This window comes from Buceros rhinoceros, unplaced genomic scaffold, assembly GCF_000710305.1.
Source record: "Buceros rhinoceros silvestris isolate BGI_N320 unplaced genomic scaffold, ASM71030v1 scaffold6732, whole genome shotgun sequence".
Classification (NCBI taxonomy): domain Eukaryota; kingdom Metazoa; phylum Chordata; class Aves; order Bucerotiformes; family Bucerotidae; genus Buceros; species Buceros rhinoceros.
In genome coordinates, this window is record NW_010398227.1 from 3162 (window position 1) to 14888 (window position 11727).

An 11727-nucleotide genomic window follows, 5' to 3' on the forward strand; every position below is an offset into this window, starting at 1 on the left:
TCATCTTTTTTTGTGAGCCCTTTATTTACTCAACAGCAACCGTTAGCAGACTTAAGTCAAAAGTTGACACTTGTCTTCTACCCTTTATTCTTAGCCATGCTATTTTTTGCAAAGGGATAATAAGCACCTAGAATTTTTCCTCAGTCACTTTGGTTCAGCCTCTATATTCATCTCTTTTCAAATCATCTTTGCCTTTCTACCTCTTGCTGTCAAGAGCAGAATGATGTTCCTGATGACTACTCTTTAGCTAAGATTTCAGTTCATCTTTCACAATCTGGTATTTATAACTGATATTCCTCACTGTATGAAAGCTTAGTGTCTATGAAACTCATTGCTTTCTGGGCATGTAGGTCCTTCACAGATGTTGGAATTCACCCTGTATGTTTGTGCAGCCAAAAAACAGAGCAATGCTTTTACCTCACTGGGTGCTGGCAGGGCTGGGGTTCACGAGGAGGTGCAATGCATTTATTTCTTCTCTGAAGTTAGGGGCTGGGAGAGGAACTGCAATTTGACTGGGACTAAATAATTTTCCTTTACACTGTTCACTGCTCGAGTCTGAGCATGTAATCCGTATTTTCTCCCAAAACTCTGAAATGCACATATTTGGTGGCTGATGCACCTATAAAATTACAGGACTTGTAGATGTTTGGTTTTCCTGCATATAATTAGGTAAAAAGTAGGTATTAATTTCGGTACCATGCTGTGAGTAAATTTGTGATAATTCTCTCCCCCAAACAGTGCAGAGATGAGATAATGAATAAGTTCAGCATTGCTGTGGAACTTCATAGTATATAACATGATAAACCAGCAAAACAGATGCAAGCACTACCAAAACTTTTAGAAGAACGAAAATAACAATATTGAACACTACTATTAATAAATGGCTTTCTTAAAAGCACTCTTATATTTGCTAGAATTTACTATTAATTTTGTTGTTGTTGTTGTTATTGGCACTTCAAAGTGTGTTTAACGTGGCTGTCTGTCTAATACATTTGCAACTTTTTGAGATGTAAAAGGGGGCTAAAATGAATCATATTATTTTCCTGGGACTGAATGCATGTGTATCCCACAGGAACAGTGCATAAATGTTTCACGAATCAGACCCCTGATTTTCACAATTTCTGAGGCATTTATATGCATCTTTCCAAAATGAATAGCACCTTTCCTCACCTACAAATAGAACAGAAATATTTTCACTTAATACCTTCTGGAGCTTGCAAATTTAGCTTTCAAGAGCAATGCTAAATGATTTTTATGAAGTTACATTGTAGACTTATGTTTTCTTTTGCCTAAAGTAAGAGTGATATGAATGTCTGTGTGAAATTGCAGACACGAGACCAAATATCCTGCACAAAAATGGGATGTCAATACAAAATCTCCAGACTGGCATTGTCAATGTGCCTTGCAGCATTTTTGCTCGACTGGCCTTACAAAAAAGTAGCTTTTCACTACGTACATGGGAAACGGAGGTGAGAACTGGTATGTAGTTACCTGTTTGCAAAGACCTGAAGTTAGACCTTAAATCTCCCCTCAGTAGGCCATCAAACAACTAATGATTTGCCAATAAATCCAAGCATCTACTTAGAAGTCATTGCCATGAAACTGGTCCAGGCCACAAAAGCCAAGGGTAAGAATCCTTTCAACATGAGCAGGTTCTGAATCTAGTCCCTTTAGGAATAAGACTTCACAGACCAATTCAGAACCTTCAGCCATACAGGAATACATAATGAAACAAAAAAATTGCCACTCTTGTTAGCAATGAAAATCCTGGTTTTAAATCTTTTTATGTATAGGCAGATTTTAGCCGAGTTGGAATTTGTGAGGTCTGAACATACTTTGTGTTCAAATGTATACAATGAAGTGCAATGTAGTCAGATATCACAGGAGGAAACAACTTCCGGAGTATATGATAATTCAGCTATTTATTGTATTTTAGAGATGGTACCCACCCATTGTTCGTCTTCTAGTCTTAAGTTCTACATTTATATTATAATTGTTCATACAGATTTAATGTATCTTTTTGATCTAGTGGGCATACAAAAAAGAAAAACGCTTCAGTGTGCTTTATTCAGGTACTCTGTTTCTTTTGAAACAGATGTTTGACTTTATATTTTTAATATTAGTGGTAAGTACAGTTTTGGGTGGAATATTTCAACAGACTGTAACAACACTCTAAAGATGAACACAAAGTATCATCCCCAATAAGAGCAGGAGATACATTTGCATTACATACACTTTTGAAGCAAAACTTATTTGTCATTGCAAGGCTTTATAGTCTGGTTTACCTGACTCTTGATTGTCCAGAGTCATAGTTTGATGGACTCGTTTGCATGGAGTCACTACCTCTGTAATATCAATTTTGTATCACTGAAATAAATAAACCATAGATACTAATCTAAATTAGAGTCTTGCCACGGGGCAAAAATCTGTTCCCATCCAATATTGTGACTGAACATTATTACCACAAAACCTCTCCTGTGTCTTGAACGCATTTTTCTAATGGAAGTCATAAATGTTGTCTTCTGAGCTATATTGCAGTTTAAATATTGGTTTCTCTTTCTGAAGGATCTTCAAAAGCTCTATCAGCTCTGCTGGCAGCATCTTCATTCTCATTGTTTGTTAATGGTTCCACTTCCTTTGAGTCAGCGTTCTTCTGTGCTTTCTGCTTCTCATCTTCTAACTTCTTTTCTTTTGCTAAAAGCCTGTAGTTAATGGTATTGCCAATGAACAACCAAATACTGGCCACAATCACAATCACTCCGCAGACAAAATACATGTACTGATATTCACCAGTAACATCCACTAACCAACCTGAAATTCAAAGACAAAAAGAGAGAAAGAAGAGTCTTTAGAATAGGATACCCAATATGATTCAGATCTTTCCTTAGGAGAAATACCTATACATTGCTTGGTTTTCGAGTTGGAGCAGAAAAGCATTTTCAACATGTTCAAATTGTCTAACACATATAACGGAACTCTAACAAACCCAATATTAGTCAAGCTAGCAATTTTCATTGGAATCACTGACAATCATAAAATGTTGAAGAACAAAGTAAGTAAAGCTTAACGAAAAATGACAGACAGTTTTATCATTCTTTCATGGCCTTATTATTTTCTTACCTCCTAATTTTGTTTCCTTTTGTTTTTGGAGTGACTGTCTGACACTGATGGAGGCCACATACAGACAACAGGGTGAAGAGGCATGTGCCTTTTTACGCTGCTGTCACTGTGCATCAACTGCCTGCTTTTCATTTTATTTCCCTGTGACTGGTGAAAGAGATAGAAAGGCTTGTCCCTTTAGCTACTGTGCTCAGCTGCTGAGTTTTAAACTATGAAACCTGTCTCTAAAAATTATATCCACGACTCTGAAATTAATTTGTTCATGGTGAGGAAAATAAAATGTAACTGTTCTTCAGCTTTATGAGCCATTCTTTCTAAATTTTCCTAACTCCCAAATCAACATTTGTATGTATCTAAGTATTTAGCTCTAAACTCTGCTATGCTATCATTGAAATTCATGGGACAACCTGTGCACTTCAATTTAGTATGTATTTAGATGCTTTTACTGGGTTGAAGCCATAATGCCAGCCTTTTCTCTTGATACTCATTTACAAGCCATAAATTTATTTTAGTCTTTTCTTTATTTCACAAGCCTAGTATTAGGAAAAATTCAAATAGCATGCAAGTGTATAATTCACCAGTTAGTGCAAATGGTACAATTTACTGATTTTTATCAGTCAAAAGTCTCAAAAAACTGATTAAAAATGAAATTCTGTATTAACATTACTTCAGCATAATATTTTAAAGGATATGAACTAGCCAAAATGGGAATTAGCTTTTCCCTGTGTTCATCGCCTTTGTTGTCTCTATTTAACAAGATAAATCAATTATTCATACAGTTATAGCAAAAACAGGTGCTTTTCAAAACTCCTGCAAAGCTAATATACTGAAAAATAAATAGATGCATATGCTATTGATCCATAAATATTAGATTTAATACCTTTAGAGTTAATATTGATTTCAGAACCTGACTGAAAAGGCTGGATTCCACCAGTCACAGGCTCAGTCCCCCCACTAGGTGGCATAGGAAGTGTCTGTGTGAGAAGAATGTATTTTGTTCTACCATTACCAAAGTGAGCTTACATGTTAAAAGATGAGGGAAATATGGAATGTCTTGAGGACTATTAAACATCTACTTGTACAAATATTATTCTATTGAAGTGAGAGGAATTGTTTTGACATATTTAAAATATCACTCAACAATGCTATTTTCATTGAAATACTGGCAGGAATCTTTAAAATACTTCTATATTTATAAATAGTTTTAGGCACACATAATCTTGCTGACTTCTGTCGCACCATTTATGTGAGTATAGTGTATTTTCACAAGGCTAGTTATCTCAATATCTTTATATTTTCATATTTTTGGTCTTTCACTGCAACATAAACACACACATACACATTTAACCAGTACTTTTCAATATAATTCAAGCATCTATTTCTTTAGTCTCTTATATCACTAGAAACCTTGAGATTATAAAACTTACAGCATTACTAAACACTGACGTAAAAGCCAGCAAACAGAAAATACTTTAGATAAGACTCTTCATCATTTTTGGTGCTAGAAGCTCAAAAGTTATGAACGCAGTCCAAGCTATACACCAAGTCTCCCTTTAAGCAACCCCTACACTCAAAAGAGAGAAGTTGGCAACATTATCATCTTGCCATCCACGACATCACACTAGAATCCCACCATGAGAGCACCCTGCAGAGGCTGCTGTCCTTCCTGGCAACTCCCAGTCGGTTTCTTCTCCCTAGAAATGCCAAGCCTCTCCTTCAGTTTGCCTGTCCTTCAGGCAAACTAAAGTTGCTGTTTTAAATTTAAGCAAGGGCTCCTCTAGCTGTTACTAGGGTAGAGAAATTCTAAACCACTCTGTGAGTTCCCCACAAAAACTGACTAGTGGATTTAACCAGTTCAAGAGAGTAAGAACTGTGTCACCTGGGTTTGCGGGCCAGAAGAGACGTGCTCTTAATCTGTCTATCTATTGCACATGCATGCAACATACGCCTTTAGAGTCTCACGTGGATCTGTAGCTGTAAAGCCCAAAGTGATGCAGCGCACTGCTCCTACACTACATTTGTAGGCACAGCAAAAACTTCAAATAATATTAAGAACAATATTTATATTAATTCATTGCTAAATTGCAAGATTATGCTGTAATGTCTGAAAAAATGGAATAAAAGCAATTCTTACCTCCTAGAGGAGGGCCTATGAGCACAGGGCAACATTCCACGATAGTGACAAGTCCAACTGCACTGGAAAACCTGGCAGCCCCAACGAGGTCCATCAATGTTTCAAAAAGAACACTGCTAACCATTCCAAACGCAAACCCGAAAAATACAGCATATATCACCAGGCCAGTGTAATTTGTTGCCAGGGGGCACAAGATATGACAGACGCCATTGTACAAGACAGCAAAACTAAAAAAGTACTGAATCTTTGGCCGGATAAACTTGGAGTTTGCTACAAGTCCCATTGAAGGCCTAGCAAACATGTCTACAAAGGCTAAGATAGATAGCAAAAAAGCAGCAGAATATTCATCAATTCCTTTGTGCTTGGCATAAGGAGCCAAGAATACTATTGGAGCGAAGAAACCGATAAACATTATGACATTTCCTGACAAATAGATCAGAAACCCTCTGTGTTTGAAGAGGGACAGATCTAGATATTTATTAATGGTTTGCCAAAAAGACTTCTTGTTGTTTTTGTGCAAGGCAGAATCTCCTGTGCCTTTTTCAACATCTTTTTTCACAGGAGGGACTGTTTTCGGTCCAACAGGTCTCATAAGAGACCCAGCCACACAGCAGTTCAAAAGAAGTCCTCCCAGAATGAGAAAGCTTCCTTTCCAACCGAATGCATTAAAAAGAAATTGATTGAGAGGTGCCAGTGTGCTCAGGAACACTGGACTTCCAGCCATGGCCAATCCATTAGCAAGGGGACGCTTCCTGTAGAAATACTTGCCAATCATGGTCAAGGCAGGCTGCAAGTTGAATGCTAAACCCAGACCTAAACAACACAAAAAAGACAGTATTATTGCAGGTCATACACTGAAAAATGTATCACACCCTTTTCAAGTTATTTTTAAAATGACCAGTATCTAATTCAGTGATTCCCAGCAAAGACAGAAACCAACTACCATGAGAGAATGAAATACAGCTTCATGGCTGTCTATGCGTGCTAATGCCAACTGTGTCATGGTGGCATTCTGCCATTTCTCCCTGTAGCACTGCAATAAAAGCCAAAACTCCTTGTGTTTCAGCAATGATAGTGACAGGGGAATCACAAAGGAATGATGGTTTCAGCACCTTCGCTCACTATTTTTATTTTTACTAAGCTATAATACAATTCTCTCTTGGCTCATTTCACCAAAGTTATTAAATGTCACCTCAGCTACAATGAATGCAAAGTGGATTTAAATGCATAAATCTCATTTCTTATTTCCAGCCCTATTTAAGATCAAACTTGTGTACAAAAGTGGAGCTTAAAATAGCTAATTATTTTGGAGCACACTCAGCTCCACCTCCCCAGGTATGGAAATCACTACTAAAGGTGGAAGAGTTGGAGAGGACATGCATGGGAGCAGACCACCCATTCACATCAGCCAAGTGACTACAACGAACCTCTGGGCCTTCTCTCTGTATTAAGACATCTAGTAATAAGGTCTAAGCAGCTATGTATCTGCTGGATGGCACAAGACAGAAGTTTCCTTCCCTGAGAGGTCCATTCTTGGACTCTGACTTCATTCTTTCAGTGGGCCCCAAGTTTAGGATGCAAAAATTATTTCATCTGACCTGCCTTCCTTATTCTGAGGAGGTACTTTAAAAAATACCCCACAACGTTTGGAAAGGAGGTTATTTAATTTACTGACTTTTTGGTCACTTTAGTTCATTGTCTTAGGCTATATCCAGGCCTTTGATGATGTATGAATAATTTTATTTGGGGATTGAGTCTGGGGGATTTTAAAGAGAAGGCTATTGAACTGAAAGTTCCTATACTTTTCTGTGAGAGTATACGTACACACAAACCTCCAGAAAGCTGGTACTAGCTTTCACATTTTTACTAGAATTCTGCTAGCCTCCACCACCCTGTTTGAAGTGCAACATGATTGAAAGCTAAAAGAATGAATGTGAAATTCTACACAAATGACTGTAATAAGTGCTGTCACAAGCCAATCAATTTTTATACCATAATTACAGCACAGTGAGGAACAGTACATACATACAGCATTTATTGAATAAAATCATCAGTTGTTCCTGAAATACCCTAAGAAATAATTTAACATCATACCAGATAATTTAAAGGATTAGATAGTTCAGGTAGCTGAAATGAACTGATCTTGCTGTGTTCTTGGTTTGCATTTGTACAACACCTTGCACAGTGGGTTCTTGATCAGGAAGCCTCATTGGTAGAACAGTATTAAAAATACGATATGATGTGATGTGATATGATATGATATGATATGATATGATATGATATGATATGATACGATATGGTATGAAAATACCTTTTAAACAGGACTCTTACCTCCAACAACACCAATACATAGATAAAGTTCCAGGACACTATTGCAGAAAGAGGAAGCAATCATTCCAAATGCACACAGGATACCTCCTGCTATCATCACAGGCCGGCTACCAAACTTATTCACCAAAATGCTGCTTATGGGACCTGTTGGTAGAAAGAAAATACATTAAAAAGTAACAGGTAACTCCATCATACATCTTTGTGTTTAGGATATGTTGGAATGCTTTCCTCTTCCATCCCGGAAAATGTTTAACTGTTTCTATACCAATTTGTCTTACAAACACAGTCTTGAGTTTGCAGACACAGGAACCTGGATGTGGATATATTGCCTCCATGACAATATAAATTCATGGAGATGGATAAAAAGATTAAAGACATCAGACAAGTAAGAGGGATTGTTACAGTTCACAAGCAATCAATACTGAGATGGGTCAATGGAAGTTTTGAAATTGCAACGACTGAAGAATTTCAAATATGAGACAGATATCAAAACTCCCCTTCACAGAGCAGGAGGAATCTCCAGGCAAGGAAACTAATTACTGACCTTAAGAGTGTAGTGTGTCCTGGACCCCTACTTAAAACTACACATTAACTCAAAAATATTGTCAAATCAAAATGTAAATCTCTGCCCCCTGAGGCTTGTTTTCCCCTACCTCAACCAGAAAGGAGTGATAATGGGCAGTAAGACAGCTATAGGTTGTCTGGGAAAATCCAAGATGTGTTCTAGTATAAAGATCTATAAACTTTGAAAATATTGCTACAGGACCGTTTTTCAGTTTCAACTGCAATTCAGTTTATGGTGTAATTATGTCCGTACTAAACAAACAGCTAGTGTGCAGTTTAGCATGACATGCATTATATGTTTTTTAAATGATTGTGACTAGAATAGATGGCATGCTACACATCAGGATTAAGAGGTTGTCAAAGCTCTTTAGGTAAATCTGCATACCATCCAACTGCACTATATTTGGCCCAAACCATTATGAATAGTCTTGCATTTGCAATAACTTATCCTATTAAAAAATAAAAAAACCTCCACACATAATAAAAAGCAATAAATTTCAAACTCAAGATAAAGCAGGCACCTGACATAAAGTGGAATGCCAAGGCCTGCATCTGATGTCACTGCAAATCATTCACTGTACTGGTAACAGTTTTAAGTCTCTCTTTTTATAAATATCTAAAGGGATAAATACCAGAAACATCATGGTGTGAAAAAGCCAAATCCAACCAAATTTAAAAGTGTATTTTCATAGGTACGGTGCTATTTTAGACTCCACTGTTAAGATTACCTTAAGTGTATTAAAGCATTATTACGGATGTACTGTAAATGTTAATCACTACTTTCATATAAACAACAAAAGTCTTAGGCATAGTTTGAATGATCAATTTTCAGCTTCTTCCTTATGGAAATAGGCTTCTACAATAGTGTTGCCTTGTGCATTCCTGTCTTTTTTAAAAGCTTGTGAATCCAGAGGTCAGTTTGAAATTAACACATTTGCCATTAACACACAATAATGTTGCGCCCTATTGCTTTATTTTTATAATTTTAAATAAAATTACAGATCAAAAAGATAGCATTGCATACCACTGACAGAAGTTTTCCAACCATAATCAAGGGCAAAGATGAGCTCTGCTGTAATATTCACCCCAAAAGAGTTTTGACTATAACATTAATATTCTTTAATACTGTTCCATCAATCTTTCCTTCCTTCTCCTGTAGGACAGGAAAATAAGCCAGTTTCTTGTTTGTTTAGGGGCTTGGGGAAGAGGTTTGTTTTCAGTGTTTGGTTGGTCGCGTTTTCTGGGGGTTGTCCAGAAATGCCAAGGTTCCCTCTCCTTGAGGGAAATAATTTTGCAGACAATCGGCATCAAGAAAAATGCATCTCTGCTGATCTTAAATGTGGCAGTTAGGCCAGGACTGTAAGTTACAGCTTTTCATTTTGAAGCATGCAGGGTTGGCCTCACCTACAAGACCTGTCAGCCGAGGTCAAATATGCATGTATTACTTTAGTTAGGCAGTGGAGTAAGAGACCAGAGGAAAGAGCTCTATTCTGGAATGTATTATGGATTTAAAATTCCTTTAAACAAAATATTCTCTTTGAGATGTTTTCCTTAAGCTAATGATGTGTATTCACCACCACAGCTCCATTTAATTTTAGGTTTTCTTTTAGTATATTCCAGTATCTATCTTGATTTAAAATCTGTGTATGTATGTGGGAAATATTAGTTGTTCTATAATCACAGAGCTAGTTTAAGCTTACTCCCCAAGTTATTTAGGAACCCTTCCAAACTGATTAGTAGATTAAACATATTCTTGTGACATCTGTGTGTATACTTGGTTTTGGAGTCTCATTAAATAATGTATATTCATATCTTAACATATATGAATCTACATAAATTCCAGCTGTTTGCTTGACATCATACATTTTATACTCATGCACAAATTTCATTTCACATCTACAGCTTCTACAATTACTTAAGCAATGCTCATAAGCCAGCATGTATCTATAATCTTTTGGTTTTTTTTTTCTTTTTAGAGAACCGAGATTAAGCTGTTTAAGCACTGTAACACTGCCAAAATCATGCTATACATTAATGTCTGTTAATGCACTAAAGGACTGCCGGAGTCTACTGTCCCAAAGCCTCAAGTAACTACATAACAGATGTTAAGTCAGGAACCCACAAGAATATTTGCTCTGATCTCTCCCTTAGCACCTACAAACCATCCGCCACAAAAGACTATACACTACCTAAACCAAAGTTAAGACCATTATCATAATATGCTAACAGTCTCCTGGCTATATTTTTGTTTTATATCTTTCTGTTTGATGCAAATGACCAGACTGTGAGAAGAATAAGGCAGCAACCAGCAACTGGTGCCACTGAAGAACAGTTTCAGGAAGGGCTGTGCAGCAAGACATGAATGCTTTAGAAAAGCCAAGAAAAAATAGCTACTTTTCACATTCTTTGTCATAGGTCAAGAGAAAGATGGCAAAAGTCACTTCAGCTATGTAAGCAGAGACTAGATCATACATTTCGGAGCTGTTTATGATGTTTTATAGAAAGCCTGTAATAATGTGACACCTACGCTCTGTTTTGATGGCTCAGCCACTTGCACGTCTGTGTTGTGCGAAATGTGGGGACAACGCTATTTTCACTGGTCTCCAGTGAATACCAAGACCTCTTGGAAGAAATATATTGCTTACAAATTAGATTAATTATTTCTTATAATAACAAAAGTAGCAATAATCCATATTTTCCTCTCACTTCCTCAATCAACATATAATTCTTCCTTCTTCTGCTAAGCCATACTGTTGTAAATGAAAAGCAATAAAGAAGACTACATAACTGAATAAGTAGATTTAAAAAGCAGTTGCTTGAAGAAATAACCATTTTTTCCCCTTAAAAGATGTTTATTGTGCTAACATGGTTTAAACGTAACTTGAACATTCAGGTTTCTTTTTAAAGAAATGTACTGCTTGCTATTTTTATGGAAATAAATAGAGGGCTCAATCTATGCACTGCAAATTTAATATTCTTTCTCATATAGTTACATTCTCATAGATACACACATTTATTTGCTTTTTTTAGTCCTAAAAAAATATGCACTTCAAAAAATGATCTGACTGGAGACAACACAACAATTTGATAACTAGTATCTCTAAAAGCATAAAGGATGCAAATCAGGTAACAATATTTCCATTTCATAATACCTTGAAGTAATAATACAGGTAGATCCTTTTTAAGGCCATGACACAGAATAAAGTAAGATTTATTTGGCATAAAATCTATCTCTTGCTCAGCTCTCAGGTAGAATAACATTTATAAGACCAAATGTATTAGCTGTTCTCCACTAATTTAGAAGAGAAAGAGAATCTAGGACAATAGAATTCTTGCTGCCTTTTGTCTTTTCCATCAAGATTTTTCTAACCAAAATTAAAAAAAAAAATCACTTTAGACAGTTATCCCATAAATAGACACCATTTTCTGTGAGGGATGAAAAAAATGTTCTGCAACTTAGCAGTATAATAAGAGGTCAGATGGATACAATAATAGGGACTGGTTTGTAGCAGTACCAAGCTGCCATAACTGTCTTTTAGGTCCATAATGATGTCATCTTTGTGACTATTCTATATTTT

The 11727-nt window shown here is 36.4% G+C and overlaps 1 protein-coding gene across 1 annotated transcript in view; it reads right to left on the reverse strand.

Moving 5' to 3' along the window:
• Positions 1–1745: 1745 nt before the first annotated feature.
• Positions 1746–11727, reverse strand: part of LOC104488915 (monocarboxylate transporter 2-like) — a 28990-nt gene continuing 19008 nt past the window's right edge. The window contains exons 2-4 of the mRNA XM_010131010.1: positions 7586–7729; positions 5255–6067; positions 1746–2811 (exon numbers count right to left, since the gene is read on the reverse strand). Coding sequence (XP_010129312.1) covers positions 2540–2811; positions 5255–6067; positions 7586–7729 — 1229 coding nt within the window. The 3' untranslated portion in view covers positions 1746–2539. The remainder of the gene's footprint in view (positions 2812–5254; positions 6068–7585; positions 7730–11727) is intronic.